The following is a 25,841-nucleotide window of genomic DNA, read 5'->3' as shown; positions in this document are numbered from 1 at the left end:
AATTGTATATTGAATTATTAAAGAACAGAAAACAGGTGACTTCCTGTAGTGTGTTGTGTTCTGTCGGCTCTAAACATTCACCCCCTCAGCAGACTCTCTTTATTCTCTCTTTACAAGTAAAGTGAGAAATAATCTCAGCTTGTCATGTTACTGAGAAACACAAAGAAGTGTAAACGCTGCTGTCCTGAAGATGTGAAGAACTTCCAGCTTTAACTCTGACTGGTACACAGAGCTCACACTGGACCCAATCAGTACAACAGAGTGTGAGCTCTGTGATAGTACCATCAGGACAGGAAACACTAAGAAGCAGAGTAGAGTGATGTGGTGTGTGTGATGGTCTGGCTGTTCTGGGGGACGGGGTGGTGCGGGGTTTCTTTTAACCTTCTCACTGCTGGACCAATGTTTACCATGATAACTGAGACATGCCCGATCATGTCTGTCTAACACACACACACACAGGCAAGTGGGATACACACTGTGGGAAATTAACCAGCAAACACCAAAAACAAGTAGACGAGACAAAGGTAGGAATAATATCGTTTCATCGTCTCATATTGTTTGATAGGAAATGTTCATAAAATGGACACTTTGTGTTTGTGTAACAATATAAAATGAGCTCCATGACTAAGTGTTCAGCTCTTCGTTAACACACTCACACATCATGTTATGGTGAAATGTTAACATATAGTTAAGTGATAGTAGTTTAAGGGACGAGGTGTTCGATGTTTTGTAAGTTCTTTTATATAAATAGGGAAATTGGGTCTTTTCTTAATTCAGTGATATATTTCTAAACATTAAGTAACACAGTAAAAATTTCACAGACATTCCAGCTGACTAATAAGAGATCGGTGGATAGCAAAAATAATACCTTGCATGTAAACTATGTTAGATATCAGACCAATGGGTGTGTGTGTGTGTGTGTGTGTGTGTGTGTGTGTGTGTGTGAGAGAGAGAGATTACTACCCACCGTGCAGGTGACCGATTTGGCCGTACTAGACTTCTGAAAGTGCAGGGTGAAGTTGTGGAGTCCAGGGTAATCGGAGGTGACAGGGACAGTGGAGGTCGGAGGAGATGATGAGGACTGTGGCTGTAGCATGTCTCTGAGCAGAAACTCACAGGGAACGTCCTGCAGATCCTCAGGGATCGGCTACACACACATTTAGTCACATTAACCCTGAACCATTGTCAGTATAAATACTAAATAAGGGAGAGAGAGATTTACCTCTTCTTTTTCCCATGAGTTGTCATCAGGAACTCTGTTAAGGTAAAAACACTCAGTGAGGCGTTACACACAACCAAAGGTGCCAATATTTTTATTTTTAACCCATCAGTCCAGAGCCACATCTCACTGATAATAAAAGACCAAGATGAATTGATTAAACATGTGGGATCTGTCTCGTGATTGGTCAGATGAAAACCTGTGGCTCTTTGTCTTGAGTAAAACTGCTCAGTCACGTCTCTGTGTGTGTGTGTGTGTGTGTGTGTGTGTGTGTGTGTGTGTAACATTCACTCAGACTCATCTTGAGTAAAACTGCTCAGTCACGTCTCTGTGGTGTGTGTGTGTGTGTGTGTGTGTGTGTGTGTGTGTGTGTGTAACATTCACCCAGACTCTTCCACTCCCATGAGATTCTTCAGCCAGAGCTCTGCAAACTCCTGACTGTCTGAAGATTCGGTCATCTTGGTTTCTCTCTCTCTGCTTCCCTCCATACAGGTTGTTCTCTCACACTCTGTGCAGAGAAGCTGGAACACGCTGGAGACACTGAGGACATTAGGACAGGATCAAAACCTACAATACAGCTTCATCAAACAAAAAGCTACACAACATTACACTTAAATAATAATCATTAGATAATAATTAATATCTCAGACACTAACACACACAAACCGAGACACTAACACACTCTCACACACTCTCACACACACAGAGACACTATCACACACACACGCTATCACTATCACACACACAGAGACACTAACACACACACACCAAGACACTAACACACACACACCGAGACACTATCTCACACACACACTGAGACACTATCACACACACACTGAGACACTATCACACACACACTGAGACACTATCTCACGCACACTGAGACACTATCTCACGCACACTGAGACACTATCTCACGCACACTGAGACACTATCACACACACACTGAGACACTATCTCACACGCACACTGAGACACTATCTCACACGCACACTGAGACACTATCTCACACGCACACTGAGACACTATCTCACACGCACACTGAGACACTATCTCACACGCACACTGAGACACTATCTCACACGCACACTGAGACACTATCTCACACGCACACTGAGACACTATCTCACACGCACACTGAGACACTATCTCACACGCACACTGAGACACTATCTCACACGCACACTGAGACACTATCTCACACGCACACTGAGACACTATCTCACACACACACTGAGACACTATCTCACACACACACTGAGACACTATCTCACACACACACTGAGACGCTATCACACACACTGAGACGCTATCACACACACACAGATGCTATCACACACACACAGACACTATCACACACACACAGACACTATCACACACACACAGACACTATCACACACACTGAGACACTATCACACACACTGAGACACTATCACACACACTGAGACACTATCACACACACTGAGACACTATCACACACACTGAGACACTATCACACACACACACTGAGACACTATCACACACACACACACTGAGACACTATCACACACACTGAGACACTATCACACACACACACTGAGACACTATCACACACACACACTGAGACACTATCACACACACACACACACTGAGACACTATCACACACACACACAGACACTATCACACACACACACAGACACTATCACACACACTGAGACACTATCACACACACTGAGACACTATCACACACACACACTGAGACACTATCACACACACACTGAGACACTATCACACACACACACTGAGACACTATCACACACACACACACACTGAGACACTATCACACACACACACAGACACTATCACACACACTGAGACACTATCACACACACTGAGACACTATCACACACACTGAGACACTATCACACACACACACTGAGACACTATCACACACACACACTGAGACACTATCTCACACACACACTGAGACACTATCACACACACACACACTGAGACACTATCACACACACTGAGACACTATCACACACACTGAGACACTATCTCACACACACACTGAGACACTATCTCACACACACACTGAGACACTATCACACACACACACTGAGACACTATCACACACACACACACTGAGACACTATCACACACACTGAGACACTATCACGCACACACACACTGAGACACTATCACACACACTGAGACACTATCACACACACTGAGACACTATCTCACACACACACTGAGACACTATCACACACACACACTGAGACACTATCACACACACACACTGAGACACTATCACACACACACACTGAGACACTATCTCACACACACACACTGAGACACTATCACACACACACACACAGAGACACTATCACACACACACACACTGAGACACTATCACACACACACAGAGACACTATCACACACACACACACTGAGACACTATCACACACACTGAGACACTATCACACACACACACTGAGACACTATCACACACACTGAGACACTATCACACTGTGTAGTTATTTCTGTACAGTTAATAAAGCTAATAACTGATTATGTGACGTTACTATAACGTTATACAGGCCTCAGCCTTCAGCTATAGACAAGTAAAGCGTGTTTATTTAAGTGAAACTACACAGTCAGCAGTAAATAAACCGAACAACACAACATCTACCTTTAAATAGCTAACTTTAATGTTTATGTTTAAATCCGATGTAATTTGTCGATTAAAGTTTATTTACATTCCGGTACAGAATCGCTAACAGAATAATAATATAAAACGATCCATAGTTTTACCTCCCAATGAAAATCCACATACACTGATTTTCTGTCCAAAACAACTCGCTCACTTCCGGTTTACTAAAAACACCACGCGTTCTCGGGGAATTCCCCAAGAGGCGGAGTCAATAAGTCACATGACACAGGCGCTAATCTCACTATCACGCTATCACACTCACACACACACACACACACACACAGACACTATCTCTCACACACACAGACTGAGGCACTAACACACACCGAGTCACTAACACACACACACACACACAGAGACACTATCTCTCACACACACAGACACTATCACACACAGACTGAGGCACTAACACACACCGAGTCACTAACACACACACACACACACAGAGACACTATCTCTCACACACACAGACACTATCACACACATACTGAGGCACTAACACACACCGAGTCACTAACGCACACACACAGACACACAACAAATAATCTCTGTATCTCACACACATACTGAGGCACTAACACACACCGAGTCACTAACACACACACACACAGACACTATCTCTCACACACAGACACTATCACACACATACTGAGGCACTAACACACACTGAGTCACTAACACACACACACACAGACACACAACAAATAATCTCTGTATCTCACACACATACTGAGGCACTAACACACACCGAGGCACTAACACACACACAAACACACCTCAGCCTTCAATTAAAGCGTGTTTATTTAAGTGAAACTACATAGTTAGCAGTAAATAAACCGTTAAATACAAATATGAACAACACAAAATCTACCTTTAAATAGCTAACTTTAATGTTTATGTGTTTAAATCCGCACTCCGTCCAGGGTGTATCCTGCCTTGATGCCCGATGACCCCTGAGATAGGCACAGGCTCCCCGTGACCCGAGGTAGTTTGGATAAGCGGTAGAAGATGAATGAGTGAATGAATGTTTAAATCTGATGTGATTTGTCAATTAAAGTATAAAGGAGTAAAAAGGTCACATGACACAGGCACTATTCTGGAGGATGTAAACACTTTTATACAGAGGTGGGAGTAAGTCACACGTGCAAGTCACAAGTAAGTCTCAAGTCTTAACCTTCAAGTCTCAAGCAAGTCTGAGTCATTTTTTGTGAGACTCAAGTCAAGTCAAGTCACTGCTTTATGTCAAGCAAATCAAGTCAAGTCAAGTCACTGCTTTATGTCAAGCAAATCAAGTCAAGTCAAGTCGTAGCTTGAGTCAAGCAAGTCACTGGCAAGTCATACAGATGTTTGATGATTTAACTAAATGTAGATATTAAACAAAGTTAAATCTACAGTATTTATGGACTATGAGAGTTTTATTTGCAACAAAAATGATTATATGCATTTATTTTTAAAAGGTGTCCACATACAGGTGAGTTGTAAATACAATAAAAGTCTAAAAATGAATAAAAATCAAAACTACAAAGAATAAGATGTAAATGTAACTGAAATAAGAAATATCCTGTCTTGATGCCCGATGACCCCTGAGATAGGCACAGGCTCCCCGTGACCCGAGGTAATTCGGATAAGCGGTAGAAGATGAATGAATGAATGAATGTATGTTATGTATATTATGTATATTATGGCTAAACTGGGGAACGAACCGATCTCTCTTGTCTGATTAATCTGTTAAAAGCGTCTAACGTCAATTTATAGTGACGTAACTTTCGAAATATTTTTCTGGAAAACTAAATCCTGATGTTTAATCTGAAAATTTACCGAAATTTGATGTTACAGTATTAGTCTGTTACAGTATTAGTCTGTTACAGTATTAGTCTGTTACGGTATTAGACTGTTACAGTATTAGACTGACAGTATTAGACTGACAGTATTAGTCTGTTACAGTATTAGACTGTTTTAGTATTAGTCTGTTACAGTATTAGACTGTTACAGTATTAGACTGTTACAGTATTAGACTGACAGTATTAGTCTGTTACAGTATTAGACTGTTACAGTATTAGACTGTTACAGTATTAGACTGACAGTATTAGTCTGTTACAGTATTAGACTGTTACAGTATTAGTCTGTTACAGTATTAGACTGACAGTATTAGTCTGTTACAGTATTAGACTGTTACAGTATTAGACTGTTACAGTATTAGACTGACAGTATTAGTCTGTTACAGTATTAGTCTGTTACAGTATTAGACTGACAGTATTAGTCTGTTACAGTATTAGTCTGTTACAGTATTAGACTGTTACAGTATTAGACTGTTACAGTATTAAACTGACAGTATTAGACTGTTACAGTATTAAACTGACAGTATTAGTCTGTTACAGTATTAGTCTGTTACAGTATTAGACTGTTACAGTATTAGACTGACAGTATTAGTCTGTTACAGTATTAGACTGACAGTATTAGTCTGTTACAGTATTAGTCTGTTACAGTATTAGACTGACAGTATTAGTCTGTTACAGTATTAGTCTGTTACAGTATTAGACTGACAGTATTAGTCTGTTACAGTATTAGTCTGTTACAGTATTAGACTGTTACAGTATTAGACTGACAGTATTAGACTGTTACAGTATTAGACTGTTACAGTATTAGACTGACAGTATTAGACTGACAGTATTAGACTGTTACAGTATTAGACTGACAGTATTAGACTGTTACAGTATTAGTCTGTTACAGTATTAGACTGACAGTATTAGACTGTTACAGTATTAGACTGACAGTATTAGACTGTTACAGTATTAGACTGTTACAGTATTAGACTGACAGTATTAGACTGTTACAGTATTAGACTGTTACAGTATTAGACTGACAGTATTAGACTGTTACAGTATTAGTCTGTTACAGTATTAGACTGACAGTATTAGACTGTTACAGTATTAGACTGTTACAGTATTAGACTGACAGTATTAGACTGTTACAGTATTAGACTGACAGTATTAGACTGTTACAGTATTAGACTGTTACAGTATTAGACTGACAGTATTAGACTGTTACAGTATTAGTCTGTTACAGTATTAGACTGACAGTATTAGACTGTTACAGTATTAGACTGTTACAGTATTAGACTGTTACAGTATTAGACTGTTACAGTATTAGACTGACAGTATTAGACTGTTACAGTATTAGACTGTTACAGTATTAGACTGTTACAGTATTAGACTGTTACAGTATTAGACTGTTACAGTATTAGACTGTTACAGTATTAGACTGTTACAGTATTAGACTGTTACAGTATTAGACTGACAGTATTAGTCTGTTACAGTATTAGACTGTTACAGTATTAGACTGTTACAGTATTAGACTGTTACAGTATTAGACTGACAGTATTAGTCTGTTACAGTATTAGACTGTTACAGTATTAGACTGACAGTATTAGACTGTTACAGTATTAGACTGACAGTATTAGACTGTTACAGTATTAGACTGTTACAGTATTAGACTGACAGTATTAGACTGACAGTATTAGACTGTTACAGTATTAGACTGTTACAGTATTAGACTGTTACAGTATTAGACTGACAGTATTAGACTGTTACAGTATTAGACTGTTACAGTATTAGACTGACAGTATTAGACTGTTACAGTATTAGACTGTTACAGTATTAGACTGACAGTATTAGACTGTTACAGTATTAGACTGTTACAGTATTAGACTGTTACAGTATTAGACTGTTACAGTATTAGACTGACAGTATTAGACTGTTACAGTATTAGACTGTTACAGTATTAGACTGTTACAGTATTAGACTGTTACAGTATTAGACTGTTACAGTATTAGACTGACAGTATTAGACTGTTACAGTATTAGACTGTTACAGTATTAGACTGACAGTATTAGACTGTTACAGTATTAGACTGTTACAGTATTAGACTGTTACAGTATTAGACTGACAGTATTAGACTGTTACAGTATTAGACTGACAGTATTAGACTGTTACAGTATTAGACTGTTACAGTATTAGACTGACAGTATTAGACTGTTACAGTATTAGACTGACAGTATTAGACTGTTACAGTATTAGACTGACAGTATTAGACTGTTACAGTATTAGACTGACAGTATTAGACTGTTACAGTATTAGACTGTTACAGTATTAGTCTGTTACAGTATTAGACTGACAGTATTAGACTGTTACAGTATTAGACTGTTACAGTATTAGACTGACAGTATTAGACTGTTACAGTATTAGACTGTTACAGTATTAGACTGACAGTATTAGACTGTTACAGTATTAGACTGTTACAGTATTAGACTGACAGTATTAGACTGTTACAGTATTAGACTGTTACAGTATTAGACTGACAGTATTAGACTGTTACAGTATTAGACTGTTACAGTATTAGACTGTTACAGTATTAGACTGACAGTATTAGACTGTTACAGTATTAGTCTGTTACAGTATTAGACTGACAGTATTAGACTGTTACAGTATTAGACTGTTACAGTATTAGACTGTTACAGTATTAGTCTGTTACAGTATTAGTCTGTTACAGTATTAGTCTGTTACAGTATTAGACTGACAGTATTAGACTGTTACAGTATTAGACTGTTACAGTATTAGTCTGTTACAGTATTAGACTGTTACAGTATTAGACTGTTACAGTATTAGACTGTTACAGTATTAGTCTGTTACAGTATTAGACTGACAGTATTAGTCTGTTACAGTATTAGTCTGTTACAGTATTAGACTGTTACAGTATTAGTCTGTTACAGTATTAGTCTGTTACAGTATTAGACTGACAGTATTAGTCTGTTACAGTATTAGTCTGTTACAGTATTAGACTGACAGTATTAGACTGTTACAGTATTAGACTGTTACAGTATTAGACTGACAGTATTAGACTGACAGTATTAGACTGTTACAGTATTAGACTGTTACAGTATTAGTCTGTTACAGTATTAGTCTGTTACAGTATTAGACTGACAGTATTAGTCTGTTACAGTATTAGTCTGTTACAGTATTAGACTGACAGTATTAGACTGTTACAGTATTAGTCTGTTACAGTATTAGTCTGTTACAGTATTAGACTGACAGTATTAGTCTGTTACAGTATTAGTCTGTTACAGTATTAGACTGACAGTATTAGACTGTTACAGTATTAGACTGTTACAGTATTAGACTGACAGTATTAGACTGACAGTATTAGACTGTTACAGTATTAGACTGTTTTAGTATTAGACTGACAGTATTAGACTGTTACAGTATTAGACTGTTACAGTATTAGACTGACAGTATTAGACTGACAGTATTAGACTGTTACAGTATTAGACTGTTACAGTATTAGTCTGTTACAGTATTAGTCTGTTACAGTATTAGACTGACAGTATTAGTCTGTTACAGTATTAGTCTGTTACAGTATTAGACTGACAGTATTAGACTGTTACAGTATTAGTCTGTTACAGTATTAGTCTGTTACAGTATTAGACTGACAGTATTAGTCTGTTACAGTATTAGTCTGTTACAGTATTAGACTGACAGTATTAGACTGTTACAGTATTAGTCTGTTACAGTATTAGTCTGTTACAGTATTAGACTGACAGTATTAGACTGTTACAGTATTAGACTGTTACAGTATTAGACTGACAGTATTAGACTGACAGTATTAGACTGTTACAGTATTAGACTGTTTTAGTATTAGACTGACAGTATTAGACTGTTACAGTATTAGACTGTTTTAGTATACTTCTCTATCTCTCAACTCTTTATTGTCATTGATTGATGGATTTGAAATGGCCGCGACCAAACGTCAAACGAAGACTTCTTTTGATAGGTGAAATGAGATGTCAATCAGCATCAAACTTCCAAAGCTATCAAATAAAAATTCGGGGTGGCACCTGGTGTGGCCAATCAGATGTCAGGGACACTCTTCTGGCTCCGCCACTGCTCTGCTTGCCTGCTGCGTCACGTGATTAGATTACGCTCTTGCGTGCGTTCAAAAACAGATTTAAAAAACAAAAACCAAATTATTTCGAGTCTTTTAACTCAAATCACAAGTAAGTGTCAAGTCATGAATGTCAAGTCAAGTCGAGTCTTTTTTTAATATTTGTCAAGCAAGTCTCAAGTGTCAAATTTGCGACTTAAGTCTGACTCGAGTCAAGTCATATGACTCGAGTCCCCCGTCTCTGCTTTTATTGTCCTTTATTAATTACTAGATTTCAAGTCGTTTTGAAATCACATTTGCGGCGAGAAACACGACCGCATTACATAATCTTACCGAGTGGTCCTAGAAAGAAACATCCTCAAGGGGGCGCTGCAGCACAGACCATTTATTTATATACCAAATCTTACTGTGTATAAAGACATTACAAAGAAAAATAAAGCTTAGATGGGAATAACAGAGATCTGATACATAACCAGTGTGTATCTAATACACAGTTAAACACACAATGTGTACATAAAGCAGTTAAGTGTTTAATCTGTGCTGAAATTATTAGTTAAATAATAAAATAATAAATAGACTGCAGAGAGAGAGAGAGAGAGAGAGTGTGTGTGTGTGATAGTTGATAGTGGGAGATGCTGTAATAGAAAAGAGATAGATAGATAGATAGATAGATAGATAGATAGATAGATTCAAAATGCAGTAATAGAGACAAATAAAAGAAGATAGTGAACATTTTAAACCTCTAAACTACTGATAACTAATCTGTCTCTAACTATTTAATAAATATTCGATTTGTCAAAGTTTTAAAGTAACATAATGTAAAAATAAATTGTTATGAATCCAGATAATTTTGTCTTATAATATAAACTGTATAAACATCATAACATCTTTATCTATAATATATAGATACTGTATATTATTATGTTCTGTAATATGTGAACTGTGACATGCTATAAATAATAACATAAAAAATACAAGTTTAGATACATAAAAAATTATGACATTTTCTGAATTATTATTACTAATGTTTTCATTTCCATTATTAAATATATATATATGTATGTATGAATGCTACTCATTTAAAAGCCTATAAATATTAGTCCAGGTATGATTAATATATACTCTATCTATCTATCTATCTATCTATCTATCTACTGTATCTATCTGTTCATGCCTGTATGTATGTGTATATTTATATCTAAAAAAAATGGCAGTGTAATTTGAACAAAAGAGGGAAGTAGAGAGACAGACAGACGGACAGACAGACAGACAAACGGACAGACAGACGGACAGACAGACAGACAAACGGACAGACAGACGGACAGACAGACAGACAAACGGACAGACAGACAAACGGACAGACAGACGGACAGACAGACAAACGGACAGACAGACGGACAAACGGACGGACAGACAGACGGACAAACGGACAGACAGACGGTGTACACGTGCTGTGTGAGGTGTTTATTTAGAAATAGTGTCTAGTTTTTATCCAGCGCGTTTAATCCCTTTCTACCAATCAGGTGATGCGCGCGACGAGTGACTTTGGCGCCAGTTTTTTTTAAACGGTGGCGCTCGTGCGGTGTAACGGTCAATGCGTAGGAGTCACCGCGAAGTGACCAATAAAAACAGAGCTGAATGATCAAAGCGCCGCCATATTGTGAATCATATGTGTGAAACTGATGAAGAGTCAAAGTGAGTCCTCACAAGTACCGCAAACTGCTCTCTCTTCCTCTTAACACTCATTTCTATTATATTATTCATATAAAACTACTTCTGTGTTTAATGGCATTAAATAAATAAAGATATAAGAACATTTGTGTGGAACAAAGTAAACATGTACGTGTGTGTTGGGACGCTGTTTGTTTGGTATTAAAACATTAACTAGAACTTTACTGGGAAAAAGTTTGTGATTATAGCAAGTGGACGTTTTACTGCTTATAACATCTGAGTTCAACATCAGCAATGTTTACACTTTAAACTTATTATTAATTAAAGACTTCTTTATTATCAGGACACAATTTCAGGGAAGACTTTTGTGTAGTTTATTTCATCTTAATTATTTACAAAAAATCACAATGTCTACATTTACATTTTACATATTTTTAAATGTCTATTAAAATAAACAGAAATAAAAATAAAATAAATTTAACCTGCTTACACACACACACACTCTCTCTCTCTCTCACACACACACTCACTCACACACACACGCACGCACTCACTCTCACACTCACTCTCACACACTCACTCACACACACACATGCACACACACACTCATTCTCACACAGTCACACACACACACTCTCACACACTCACTCACACACACACTCACTCTCACACACACACTCACACACAAACACACACTTGCTTACACACACACACAGACACACTCATTCACACACATGCACACACACATACATACACACTCACTCACACACACACGCACGCACTCACTCTCACACTCACTCTCACACACTCACTCACACACACACATGCACACACACACTCACTCTCACATACACACTCACTCACACACAAACACAGTCACACACACTCATTCTCACACAGTCACTCACACACACACACACTCACACACTCACTCACACACACACAGTCACACACACACTCACTCTCTCACATAAACACACACTTGCTTACACACACACACACTCACTCGCACACACACACAGACACACTCATTCACACTCATGCACACACACATACACACTCACTCACACACACACAAACACACACAATCATTCACACACACGCACACAGTCACACACTCACTCACACACACTCATTCACACACATGCACACACACTCACACACTCACTCTCACACACTCAGTCACACACACTTGCTCTCACACACACACACACACACACTCTCACACACTCACTCACACACACACTCACTCTCACACACACACTCACACACAAACACACACTTGCTTACACACACACACAGACACACTCATTCACACACACGCACACAGTCACACACTCACTCACACACACACGCACGCACTCACTCTCACACTCACTCTCACACACTCACTCACACACACATGCACACACACACTCACTCTCACATACACACTCACTCACACACACACACAGTCACTCACACACACACACACTCTCACACACTCACTCACACACACACAGTCACACACACACTCACTCTCACACATAAACACACACTTGCTTACACACACACACACACTCACTCGCACACACACACAGACACACTCATTCACACACATGCACACACACATACACACTCACTCACACACACACACAAACACACACAATCATTCACACACGCACACAGTCACACACTCACTCACACACACTCATTCACACACATGCACACACACTCACGCACTCACTCTCACACACTCAGTCACACACACTTGCTCTCACACACACACACACACACACACACAATCATTCACACACATGCACACACACTCACTCACACACGCACACACACAGTCACACACACACTCACTCTCACACACTTGCTCGCACACATACACACACACAAACCTTAGTATCTGTGTGTGAGAAAATATAATCTATTGTCCTTTAAACTCTACTTTGTATGGAATTATCTCATTTTGGTTAAAGTAAAAAATTTGAACATGAAGTCTGTAATTAAATATTTTGGTTTCGAATGGAGACAAGCGGCCGAACCGCACCCTGTTTTTTCCCGCAACAACGTTACCGTGTCTTTTCTCATGACACAGATGGAGATGAATTTTCTCAGTTTGAGACTTTTTTGTGCTCAGTCACATTTCACCTCCTCTCTCAGTTGTGTATCACAGTGGTGTAATACTGCACTTCTGAAAACTCACTCGCAATCAACTACATGCAATTATATTTGTGCTCCATTTATAATATATGATAAATATTAATGGTAACATACACACACATACTCACACACACACAAACACACACACACACCTTTACCCTCCAAGATAGATCATACACACATGGGTTACTTGTGTCAAACTTGTAACTTAAATACTTAATTCTTAAATGAATTGTTAAAAGATAATTTATTATACTATAACAATAATAATAATAATAATAATAATAATAATAATAATAATTACTCTGCTCTTGATTGTGTTTGGTTGTATAATATACAGTGCTGAATAGTAATTTAACCTCACACATCTATTTCCTTTTTAAATACGTAAGTATAATATTTTTAATTATTTGTTATTAAAAACCGATTACTAAATTAAATCTCAAATCAAAGTCTCAGCTCCTACTGAGAATATTATAATTAATAAGAAGTATCAGAAGTTCTTTTAGCAAAATATAAAATCGAAAATATAAAGCAGAAGTTCTGCCACACGTGGACATTCCCTTACTTCTCTTCTTTTCGCTTAATAAAACAAATAAATCAGACAAAAATTTTCATTACCATATTAAAAAAAAATAGAAATGGTGTCAAATTTACAGAAAATTTTAAAATGATCCATTTATGAATGAAGAAAAGTGTGTGTCTGACAGATCTAAAAAAAATGGAATACAACGTGAATAGAAGAACAGCACACAGGCTCAAACAAATCGAAACTAAATAATAAAATCATTATTATTTATCATTCTCTGAAATGTTTTACATTTTCATTATCACAGATTTTATTACACACACACAAACACACACACACAAACACACACACACAAACACAAACACACACACAAACACACACACAAACACACACACACAAATTTAGGAAAATTATTCGAAAGGTACATTTAACAAAAATAATAAAAAATGACAGTAATAGCTTATTACTGTATTTATAAACATTAATCTGACCCCAGGTCTGTGCAGTAATATGAAGTCACCCACCTGCTCTCAGATTCATCATAAAACTCATTAAAACCTCCAAAACTCGAAGTCGATGGAATCGCTGCGTCCATATTCACCAAATCACAGATCACACACCAATTTGGTGAGTTTACAGGGTTTTTAAGCACAATGGCAGACTCATAGTTTTAAGCGCCGAAAATCAACAAATAAGGAGCGAAAACGTCATAAATCGAGCTGAAGACGACCAATCGGACACCGGAACACGTATCGGATCCACGCCATATCCGTATATATTTTGTAAAAAAAAAAAGACCCCAGAATTCATCAGGCATCCCATACGATGAGGAAGAGTGTTGTGAAAACCTCGACACACTCGAAACAGCCGACTCGGCCTCCAATACACTGCTTCAATATTTACACACAAAAAAAACATAAAAAAACATCATTATATCTAACAGTAAAAACTGGAAAGAAAACAAACCTTTATCACAAAGGTGATTCCCCCCGACGCAATGAGTTGCTCTGTTCATTCATTCTAACACACACACACACACACACACACACCTTTCATTTTCACATGTTCGTCATCTCATCTGCTCCAAATGAATCAATCATTCAAATAAAAACATCACACTCCACATCGATGTCACTTTCAAACCCGGATTTGTTTCATTTCAGGGGGAATCGTGTTCTCCTGATTCATCACTGAAGCTCTTCCTCTCTCTCCCTCTCTCTCTCTCTCTCTCTCTCTGCCTCCACAAGCCAAAAAAAAACTGCTAAGTCAACTTCCGTCTGCAGCTTTCAAAATGGCAGATCTCTCTCTCTCTGTCACACACACACACACACACACAAATAAATAAATACATAAATGTAGATGGAGATAAAGCACCATCCTGTCATCATTGCACAAGCTTCATTTCTCCTGCTCTGTACGATCATCATCTCTCACTTTTCTTCTCCATTATTATTTGTGATTCACGATCCTACTGCTTGTATCAGGTCATGTGACCTTTCATCATCTGTCCTTATTTGACTAACTGACTCTCTCTCTCTCTCTCTCTCTCTCTCACACACACACACACACACACACAAGTGATCTGACTGGCTTGACAAGTAAAGTGACTCAGACTTGAGAGAGAGAGAGAGGAGAGAGAGAGAGAGAGAGAGAGAGAGAGAGAGAGAGAGAGAGAGAGAGAGAGAGAGAGAGAGAGAGAGACCAACACAAACTAACACATTCTAAGTTTTTATTCCCTCACTGTCATACACTCTGTTGCTACAGATTCCAGATTTCTTGTTTCAACACACACACACACACACACACACACACACACACACACACACACACACACACACACACACACACACACACACACACACACACACACACACACACACCATCAGACAGAGGAGTGTGTATGTTTGTGTAGATATGAGTAGGAGTTGGAGATAGAGAGCATTATGGGTAGGAAGCATGTTAGTGGGCGGACCGGAGATGAATCAACGGTTAGGGTTGTGTTCTCTGTCTCTCACACACACACACACACACACACACACACACACACACACACACACACACACACAGAGTCCTGCTCTCTTTTTCCCTCACACACAGTGTGCATTGTGTATTATCTTTAAACCAACACACAAACACTCACCACTGTTTTTTGGTCCCAACAATCACACCACATGAGCTGAGCTGCTCTTAAAGAGTCATTTAGATTTGTTTATGATTCTGTAACTGGGTGAAACTACAGGGGGCGGAGCTACATGCCACCATTTGGAACTCACTCTCACTCACTCACTCATTTTCTACCACTTATCCGAACTACCTCGGGTCACGGGGAGCCTGTGCCTATCTCAGGCGTCATTGGGCATCAAGGCAGGATACACCCTGGACGGAGTGCCAACCCATCACAGGGCACACACACACACACACACACACACTCTCAGTCAATCACACAATCACACACTACGGACAATTTTCCAGAGATGCCAATCAACCTACCATGCATGTCTTTGGACCGGGGGAGGAAACCGGAGTACCCGGAGGAAACCCCCGAGGCACGGGGAGAACATGCAAACTCCACACACACAAGGTGGAGGCGGGAATCGAACCCCCAACCCTGGAGGTGTGAGGCCAACGTGCTAACCACTAAGACACCGTGACCCCCACATTTGGAACTCATGTTTAATAATATATATATATATATATCCAGTTCCATATATAATCTTACTTATATATATTGTGGGGAAGTCGTGGCCTAATGGTTAGAGAGTCAGACTCCTAACCCTAAGGTTGTGGGTTCGAGTCTCGGGCCAGCAATACCACGACTGAGGTGTCCTTGAGCAAGGCACCGAACCCCCCCCAACTGTGTGTGTGCACTTTGGATATGGGTCTGAGCATGGGTCACCAAACTTAGCTGTATGTCACGTCACTCACTCATTTATAATACATATTTATTTAGTCAGCATTTTTAGCTGCTCCTAGATTCTGTTAGATTTGTTTTGCAGTTTCTGACCCTCCCTTTAAATTGTATTTGTTTGGCAGATTAAAGTCCAGATTAATTAAAGGGACACACTGGAGACATTCATGATGAGACTGGAAGCAGTGGATGATGGACAACCTGCAGGTGACTGGAGAAATTCAGAGCCAACAGGTCACTTAAAAGAGCACCCCCTGGTGTCCTGGGTGGAAACAGCACTACTTAAGAATACCACTAGGAGTGGCACAGTTCAGAAAAGCATTATAGAGCCTGAATTATAGGAGATGAAACCAGTGAGTAAAAAGTCACACTGAAAGAGTTGAGTTTCATAATAATTGTTTATTTCCATAACAATTTAAGTGCAATTTTGTTACGAAAAATAACTCTTCCCCCTCATGTGTGTGTGTTTGTGTGTTTATTTACACAACAAGCCCTGAGAGCAAATTTAATTATAAAGGTTTAATCTACAGAAAAGAAAGCAGTGAAGGTTTAAGAGCACATTAGAGAAGCGTGATGAATAAATTAGGTGTAAATACATTTTAGTTTTCAGACCAAATCCTGCTGACAGAAACATGCATTATAACCTCTGTAGGACGTCACACCCTGATGTCACAAGGCTGATGAAATGCAGGAGTGGTGTAAGAGATGATCTGGTCCACACTGCCATAGTTACAGATATAGATGTAGCACCTTCATACAGATTCACTTCTCCATCTTCTCTGTAAGTGCCCTACGTCTCTCAGGTGAGAACAGACTGATGATCTAACACACGTCCTGCAGACCACACACAACTACACTGGGGGAGAAACTGATACGTTGTCTATAACTGCATTATGTAAGCAGGTCAAAGTACGACAGTAGGATCAGACTAACCATTCATCAATCTAGCAGTTCTTGGAATAAACCATTTCTCCACAGAGAGGTTCATACCATACTCCTGTCTCTCCTACCATCTGTCTATCAGATAATACACTGAACCATTCCTGAAGAGAAAGAGGAATAGAATACACTACTCAGATGTTATAGTGGTGTTGCATTTGCCCTTCAATGTCTTCACAAAACTGTCATGTGACCCTAATCATGACATCACAGGTATGACTTCACACCACACAGAGTTGCTACTCAGACTAACAGAAAGATATATATAAAAAAAAATAATTATATATAAACATATAAACACACACACTGCCTCACTGTCTCACTGCACCAAGACTGTGACTGTGCTGAAAATAAAAATACACATTCTTTACATTAAAAGTGGTACTCTGTGTGTAGGTGTGTAAGAGGGGATTGGGGCAGCAATGTCATTGAACCGGGACCAAATACCATCCACTACATCCAACATATGACTTATTTGCCATGGTGATAGAACCTCTGCCCTGCCGGACTGTGAGAGAGGTAGGCATGGCGTGGTGGCTGAGACGAGCTCGGAAAAGTAGCCTGGAGAAAGAGAGAGAATCTATTAAAATCTTACGGGCTTTATCCCTCCAAATATTCTGTAATAATCTATGAATATACATAATAATACTAATCCAGAGACTCCCAATCACAGGAAGTTCACCCTCATTCATCTTCTACTGCTTATCCGAACTACCTCGGGTCACGGGGAGCCTGTGCCTATCTCAGGTGTCATTGGGCATCAAGGCAGGATACACCCTGGACGGAGTGCCAACCCATCACAGGGCACACACACACACACACACACTCTCATTCACTCACACACACACACACTACGGACAATTTTCCAGAAATGCCAATCAACCTACCATGCATGTCTTTGGACCGGGGGAGGAAACCGGAGTACCCGGAGGAAACCCCTGAGGCACGGGGAGAACATGCAAACTCCACACACACAAGGTGGAGGCGGGAATCGAACCCCCAACCCTGGAGGTGTGAGGTGAACCACTAAGCCACCGTGCCCCCCTCACAGGAAGTTGATGATGTTAATTTGAAACAGGAGGGTTGGGGTACATTTACATTTACAGCATGTGACACTCTCTTATACAGAGCGACGTACAAAAGTGCTTAAGTCTCTGTCACTGTATACATTAACTCTGGGTCACTAGGCTACAGACTCGAGATACCACGGAGTGTAAAACTCTGTTCAAAGTTTTTATTTTATATACATACAACAAACAGGGAAGGACATGCTAGTTGGTTTTAGTTGAGGTTGTGTACGCTAGCTATAGCTTTGGTTATTATTTAAACTAAATGCCATAATAATATTAATAAAGTTTATAGTGTGTAAGGTGTGAGCGAACTGACCGGGTGTTGTGTGAAGGATCCGGGTGATGCTGGTCTGGGTGGGGGCGCATATGGCAAGCCAGCCTGCCCAAAAAACAAAGAACCACAGAGAGTGAAGCATGACATCACACCTTACAGACCACACACGTGTTTGTGCACTTTGTTTGTCCTGTATCGCACCTTAGTGTGAGGGATCTGCACAGCAATGGAGGGAGTGGGCAGCAAACCTGCAGCACTGGCATGGAGAGCCTGGGGGTGCATAGGCCTTAATGCACTCTACACACACACACACACACACACACACACACACACACACACACACACACACACAGTTTCATGATGTTTAAATGCAGGCTTAAATAGATTTCCCTTTACTCTAAATACACTGTGCAGTAGAAAAGTTCACTTTTTATACTCACAGAGTCAGTGAAGCCCGACTGCTGGTTAGCATGTTCCAACTGCTTCTGTAAGGGTATCGCAGCACTGGGGAGAAAACCTACACACATGCATGCACACATACACATGCGCAGAAACACACATGCACACACACACACACATTTAGAGAACAATATGCCATGTTGTACTCAAGCATTTTCAATTTCTCTCTCCCTCTCTCTCTCACACACACAAACACACACCTGGCTGGGAGGTGAAGTGTGTATGTACAGTGTAGCCTGTTTGCTGATGGGGCAAGTATTGCATGGTCTGGAATGCTGATGCACCTAGAAACACAAACACACTAGATATCAGGACTAAACTAACCAGTACAGTACTGATACTGTACTGATCCCACATTTACATCACTATGGTAAACACACCTCGAATGTGGGCGGAACTGCTGTAGGTGGCAGGTGCTGTTTGGCTGGGGTTAAAGGCTGTGGCATGTTGGGGCTGTGTGACCCCGAATGACCCATGACCTGCCTGAACACCAAACTGAGTGTGCTCAGGAACAACTGCACCAAAACTGGACTGAGACGGAAAAGGACGACCCTGAAGAGAGAGAGATGGGGTATAAATTGTGTGTGTGTGTGTGTGTGTGTGTGGGGTGTGTGTGTGTGGGAGTGTGTGTGTATGCGTGTGAGTGTGTGTGTGAGTGGGAGTGTGTGTGTATGCGTGTGAGTGTGTGTGTGTGAGTGGGGGTGTGTGTGTGTGTGTGTGGGGGGGGGGGGGTTGTTACTCACAGAAATGACAGGAGGCTGGAAAAGCTGCTTGCTGCGCTCTCCTAACAGAACTGCAGACCGGGCATGAGACACAGACCCCGCTACAGTCAGACAGACAGACAGAGAGAGAGAGAGAGAGGGGGAGAGTGAGAGAGAGAGAGAGAGAGAGAGAGGGAGAGAGAGAGAGGGAGAGAGAGAGAGGGAGAGAGGGAGAGAGAGAGAGGGAGAGAGAGAGAGAGAGAGGGTGCAATTTGTAGGGTGGGAGAAAGATGGAACACCAAGAAAAAAAAATAGATATAGAGAGTATAAGAGCAAATAAATGTTAATTAGTTGTCTGCATGTGTGTGTGTGTGTGTGTGTGTGTGTGTGTGTGTGTGTGTGTGTGTGTGTGTAAGACTCACACTGCATGCTGAGCAGGTGCTGTCCTGAGTGAACGGCCATGTTAGGCTGATATGTAGCTGAAGTCAGTGTCGTCATGTCACTGTAAACACACACACACACATTCTCTCTCTCTCTCTCCATTCTATCAGATGATTAGAATTACACCTAATGATTAATGGAAATACTGAAGCTTTTGTACATGTATAACATTATTAAACTCCACTTAGTCTCCTGATTGGCTCAGTCCTGATATACAACTGTGTGTATACCTCTGTTCTTTCCTCCGCCGTTTCTCTTCCTCATGCAGAACCTTTTTCAGTTGCAGAAACAGCTGGTGTTTCTCCTCCTGCAGACCCTGAAGCTTCTCCCCCATTTTCATTATCTAATTGACAGAGAGATAGAGACAGGCAGGGAGGGAGGGAGGGAGGGATGTACTGAAGGAGGACCAGGTGTGATGGTGGTTTATAGTGTGATGGTGGTTTCACTCACCTGCTCTTTGGTTTCCTCTAAAGACATCCTTTCCTCCATTTCCTTCTTCCTCTTCCTTTCCTCCTCCTCCTTCAGCTTCTGCTCCATCATTTTATCCACCTCTTCTTCCTCTACATACACATATATGCAATATTCTGACCTTCATCATCACACACTCCTGGTTTTACTCACTAAGTGGTCTGATTAGCTACTGTGTACCACCTACCACCTGTGTGTGTGTGTATGTGCGTGTGTGTGTACTAACCCTGTCTCTTTCTCTCTCTCTCTCTCATGATGTGTTTGTGTAGAGCACGTGCCATAGCGTTTGACAGCTTGGGCCTCTCCAACAGGGCGGGCATGATGGGGGGAATCGGCCGGGCCAGCTGAGAGTGACCAACAGATTTACAGGGTTAGTGTTACATACACAGACATTGTGCAGGTGAAAGCGTCCCTTTTATAACAAAACAGTTATATTATAATATAATATTATATTATATACAGTTTATATTATAATAATTATATATTATATAATATATAAATATATTATAATAATTATTATTTCTACCCTAATGCACTATAATAGGTTTAAAACAGTCACTGATCTAATGTACAGAGCGTCTGTAATAAATGTGTTTATCACTGAACCATCAGATAAACTACCAACCTGTTAGGGTTAGTGTTAGGGTTATGGTTAGTAGGGTTAGGGTTAGTACACATTACAGAAGGGTTAGTAGGGTTAGGGTTAGTAGGGTTAGGGTTAGTACACACTACAGAAGGGTTAGTAGGGTTAGGGTTAGTAGGGTTAGGGTTAGTAGGGTTAGTACACACTACAGAAGGGTTAGTAGGGTTAGGGTTAGTACACACTACAGAAGGGTTAGTAGGGTTAGGGTTAGTAGGGTTAGGGTTAGTAGGGTTAGTACACACTACAGAAGGGTTAGTAGGGTTAGGGTTAGTACACACTACAGAAGGGTTAGTAGGGTTAGGGTTAGTACACACTACAGAAGGGTTAGTAGGGTTAGGGTTAGTAGGGTTAGGGTTAGTACACACTACAGAAGGGTTAGTAGGGTTAGGGTTAGTAGGGTTAGGGTTAGTACACACTACAGAAGGGTTAGTAGGGTTAGGGTTAGTAGGGTTAGGGTTAGTACACTACAGCAGGGTTATGACGTGTTTATCATAAGTAACTAAAGGGAAGTAAAACCGGGTGTTTTTCTCCCTCACACGGATCTCTGCCCTAAACCCCCAACACCTAAACTCTCTACCCCTACCCCCTAACAGCCCCCCCCCCCCCTTACCCCTACCCCACCGCTCAGATTAAATCATCACTGCGGGAAACACAATGTTCCTGACACGCACTTTTTCTCCGGAGAATGTTGTCGCTGATCTGAAGCGGACTGTCGCTGTAAATCCAACACGTTAAACACGACACAAGTTTCTCTAAATCTCTGACAGATTAGCCAAAACAAAAATGGATTCAGGGTGACGCACTTCCGGTGAGGACGCGCCCCCACCGAGTTACGCACTTCCGGTGAGGACGCGCCCCCACCGAGTCACTCACATGCGCGTGACGCTACAGAGGAACCGGTTTATTGCATTTAACGTAAACACAAACGTACGTGAATAATCACGAATATGCTAATTAGCAGGCTAACTATCGTGTTAGATAAATGCTAATAATCTGACATAGCAGCTAAAAAAGTAGCTAAGTGCTAAAAGCTAACATAATAGCAAATCTGCCACAATGTGTTTAAATTCATCAAAAGCATCCAGATCTGTTTGTCAGCTGAATTAGAGTTCTGTAGCTCATCGAAAAGCCACTTAATGTGATATAAAGTACTTAAAAAAGCCTGACATTAAACCTACAGAATCAGAATCAGTGTGCAGGACGAGACCTGATCAACACACAGTTCAGTTCAGGTCTTAGTACAGAGGTAAAGAACAACACTGACTGTTCAGCTGTAAGACCACGACATGTGTCTCATAAACACTTCACTAGTGCTGAGAGAACACACACATCCTGTACATTACACACTCACAGGAAGGTGTTAAAGTAAGAAGAATATACAGGAGCAGATTCTCTGAAGTTTAATCAAATTAATAAAGTGCATCACTCGATCACAACCAATCTGGCAACACAAGTGAAGTGGTGTTTAACACGTGAATGTACTTCAACACTGCAGTGTGTCCACATGCTCAACAGCATCATTTAACTGAGAGTTTAAACAAAATACTAAATCATAATCTGACTTTCTCCCCCACTGTGTTTATAGTGAAAGCATTCAGAAAGAGAAAAAATAAATATTCTTTTTCACAAAATCAAAAGCAAATTTAATGACCTGGTCTATATCAAGCTCTATATTAACCACAATAACAGCTACACAAATGTTAAAGCAATGTACTGCAAAAAACACAAAGCAGAAAATATTCAAGCCTTAAATAAAAATAATCAAATCAGTATCAGCAATGGTTAAAAAAAAAAAGAAGGTCCGAACAGTATCATGTACAAACACTGCAGAAGTGAAATGTGTGTGACAGATTCAGATAGACTACTGAATTTTTATCATCCAGTTTAACAGTGAGAATTGGGATTGATCTGAACGTCTTCTCCATACACACTCTCATCACTGTAGGCAATGTACAGGAAGAAGTCTTCTTCATGATGCTCCTGTAACACACAAACACACATCTGTATGAAATACACATAGATGACACACACACACACACACACACACACACACACCTCAGTCTCCAGAGGATGTGAAAGAGTTTAACGGTTACAAAGTTTAGCTGGGCGTTAATCTAAATCACATTTCATGAAGTAATTTACATTTCTTTTATTCTATATTTGTTTACTTATGTTTATTTTTGTACATTTGTATAATCTTATCCTTTTGCATTCATTTTCATCTTTTTTTAACAACAGAATTGTTTGGCACAGAGCAAACGTCTGAAAAGTGCTTATACATTATTTATACGTTAATTATTCAGAATTATTACAAATTAATATTATTCAGCTTTCATATTTTAACACTAATGTGTGTGTACCTGATAGAGCAGGCCCATGGTAGCTGATGTGGGAGGAATGACGTTGTTGACGAAGAAGAATAATGCATCCTCAGCTCTCAGGTGAATCCTTTTCCTGATCAGGAAGTAAAACTGACCCACTGTAAATAAATAAATAAATAAATAATAAAAAAAAATGAAACAATATTTAAAAAGGTGTGTTAGCTGTTAATGTCATGCTCGTTAATCTGATTATCCTACTGCTCTAGTCACCAGTCTGATCTCCAAACATCATGAAACAGAGGTTCATCTCTATCTCCATGTCCCTACAACATCCTGACGTTTTAGAAATGTACATTACAGTGAGACAGCAAACAGATCACTGAGGGTGTCTCATCTCTTTAATTACACCAGAACAAAATAAAGTATAAAATTTGTGATTGGAGGAGTCTGTACAATTACTAATGGTGCAATGTTTGTTTTTATGGCAACGCCAACACGTGATGGTGCATCACACTTATTTAGTGTGGAGTTTACCGAAAATAAGCCAGACTGAAGATTTCTTCAGTTTTCTCCTCACCTGTCAGGTCCGAGGGCACCAGGTACTTTTTCTTGTCCAGGTCTCCTATCCGGGCTTTAGGAGCTTTCTCAACAATCACCTAAGAGAAAAGGGGACGTGTGAGTGGTGCAGAGAAAAACTTCTTACTCATACACACAAGGGGAAACAAAACAATAGACTCATAGAGAGACACACGGCTCAGACACAGACCCACACACGGCTCAGACAGACACAGACCCACACACGGCTCAGACAGACACAGACCCACACACGGCTCAGACAGACACAGACCCACACACGGCTCAGACAGACACAGACCCACACACGGCTCAGACAGACACAGACCCACACACGGCTCAGACAGACACAGACACACACACGGCTCAGACAGACACAGACCCACACACGGCTCAGACAGACACAGACCCACACACGGCTCAGACAGACACAGACCCACACACGGCTCAGACAGACACAGACCCACACACGGCTCAGACAGACACAGACCCACACACGGCTCAGACAGACAGACAGACAGACAGACACATTACTCTTCTACTCACAGGCACTCGGTCAGGATATTTCTTTCGGATCTTCTCTCCCTCACACCGTCTTTTCTCAAACGGATGTTCTTCTTTGTACATGAACTTCATGTTGAAAACCTTCTGGGAGATTTGAGTCTCCGTCTCGGTGTTCGGTGCTCGGTGTTCGGTGCCTCTTCTGCTGCCTGAAGGCCCGATGTTTACAAACTGACTGCAGCGAAAGCGGAAAGATATCGAATAACACGGGGTCAGGGGGCGTGGCTGCGTGCGTGGGTCAGCACGTCATGTTGACGCAAAGACGTAGCATCCTCGA

At 40.3% G+C, this 25,841-nt stretch overlaps 3 protein-coding genes across 4 annotated transcripts in view; all 3 read right to left on the bottom strand.

Moving 5' to 3' along the window:
- Positions 1–4,132, bottom strand: part of tp53 (tumor protein p53) — an 11,726-nt gene extending 7,594 nt beyond the window's left edge. Inside the window, exons 1-4 of the mRNA XM_060862769.1 lie at positions 4,020–4,132; positions 1,604–1,759; positions 1,223–1,256; positions 968–1,147 (exon numbers count right to left, since the gene is read on the bottom strand). Coding sequence (XP_060718752.1) covers positions 968–1,147; positions 1,223–1,256; positions 1,604–1,759; positions 4,020–4,039 — 390 coding nt within the window. The 5' untranslated portion in view covers positions 4,040–4,132. The remainder of the gene's footprint in view (positions 1–967; positions 1,148–1,222; positions 1,257–1,603; positions 1,760–4,019) is intronic.
- Positions 4,133–17,498: 13,366 nt separating this feature from the next.
- On the bottom strand, positions 17,499–22,947 carry gps2 (G protein pathway suppressor 2). 2 transcript variants are annotated; one of them, XM_060862509.1, is made up of 12 exons: positions 22,781–22,947; positions 21,693–21,810; positions 21,449–21,558; positions 21,229–21,341; positions 20,980–21,101; positions 20,600–20,679; positions 20,237–20,408; positions 20,057–20,140; positions 19,838–19,914; positions 19,599–19,694; positions 19,440–19,502; positions 17,499–18,614 (listed from the first exon to the last, which is right to left on the bottom strand). In XM_060862509.1, exons 2-12 carry the CDS (start codon positions 21,784–21,786, stop codon positions 18,525–18,527), a joined length of 1,101 nt encoding a protein of 366 aa, XP_060718492.1. In that variant the 5' UTR covers positions 21,787–21,810; positions 22,781–22,947; the 3' UTR covers positions 17,499–18,524. The 2 variants fall into 2 exon arrangements, with proteins under 2 accessions (XP_060718492.1, XP_060718493.1); XM_060862510.1 differs by having other exon boundaries at positions 20,980–21,059.
- A 547-nt stretch (positions 22,948–23,494) lies between these two features.
- gabarapa (GABA(A) receptor-associated protein a) lies at positions 23,495–25,750 on the bottom strand. The gene is made up of 4 exons (XM_060862512.1): positions 25,550–25,750; positions 25,008–25,086; positions 24,470–24,588; positions 23,495–24,089 (listed from the first exon to the last, which is right to left on the bottom strand). The coding sequence occupies exons 1-4, from the start codon at positions 25,637–25,639 to the stop codon at positions 23,994–23,996; spliced, it is 384 nt and encodes a 127-aa protein (XP_060718495.1). The 5' UTR covers positions 25,640–25,750; the 3' UTR covers positions 23,495–23,993.
- Positions 25,751–25,841: the final 91 nt, after the last annotated feature.

This window comes from Tachysurus vachellii, chromosome 26 (assembly GCF_030014155.1).
Source record: "Tachysurus vachellii isolate PV-2020 chromosome 26, HZAU_Pvac_v1, whole genome shotgun sequence".
Taxonomy (NCBI): Eukaryota; Metazoa; Chordata; class Actinopteri; order Siluriformes; family Bagridae; genus Tachysurus; species Tachysurus vachellii.
Note: the sequence above shows the minus strand (reverse complement) of the source record. Positions and strands in the feature narration are given on the sequence as shown.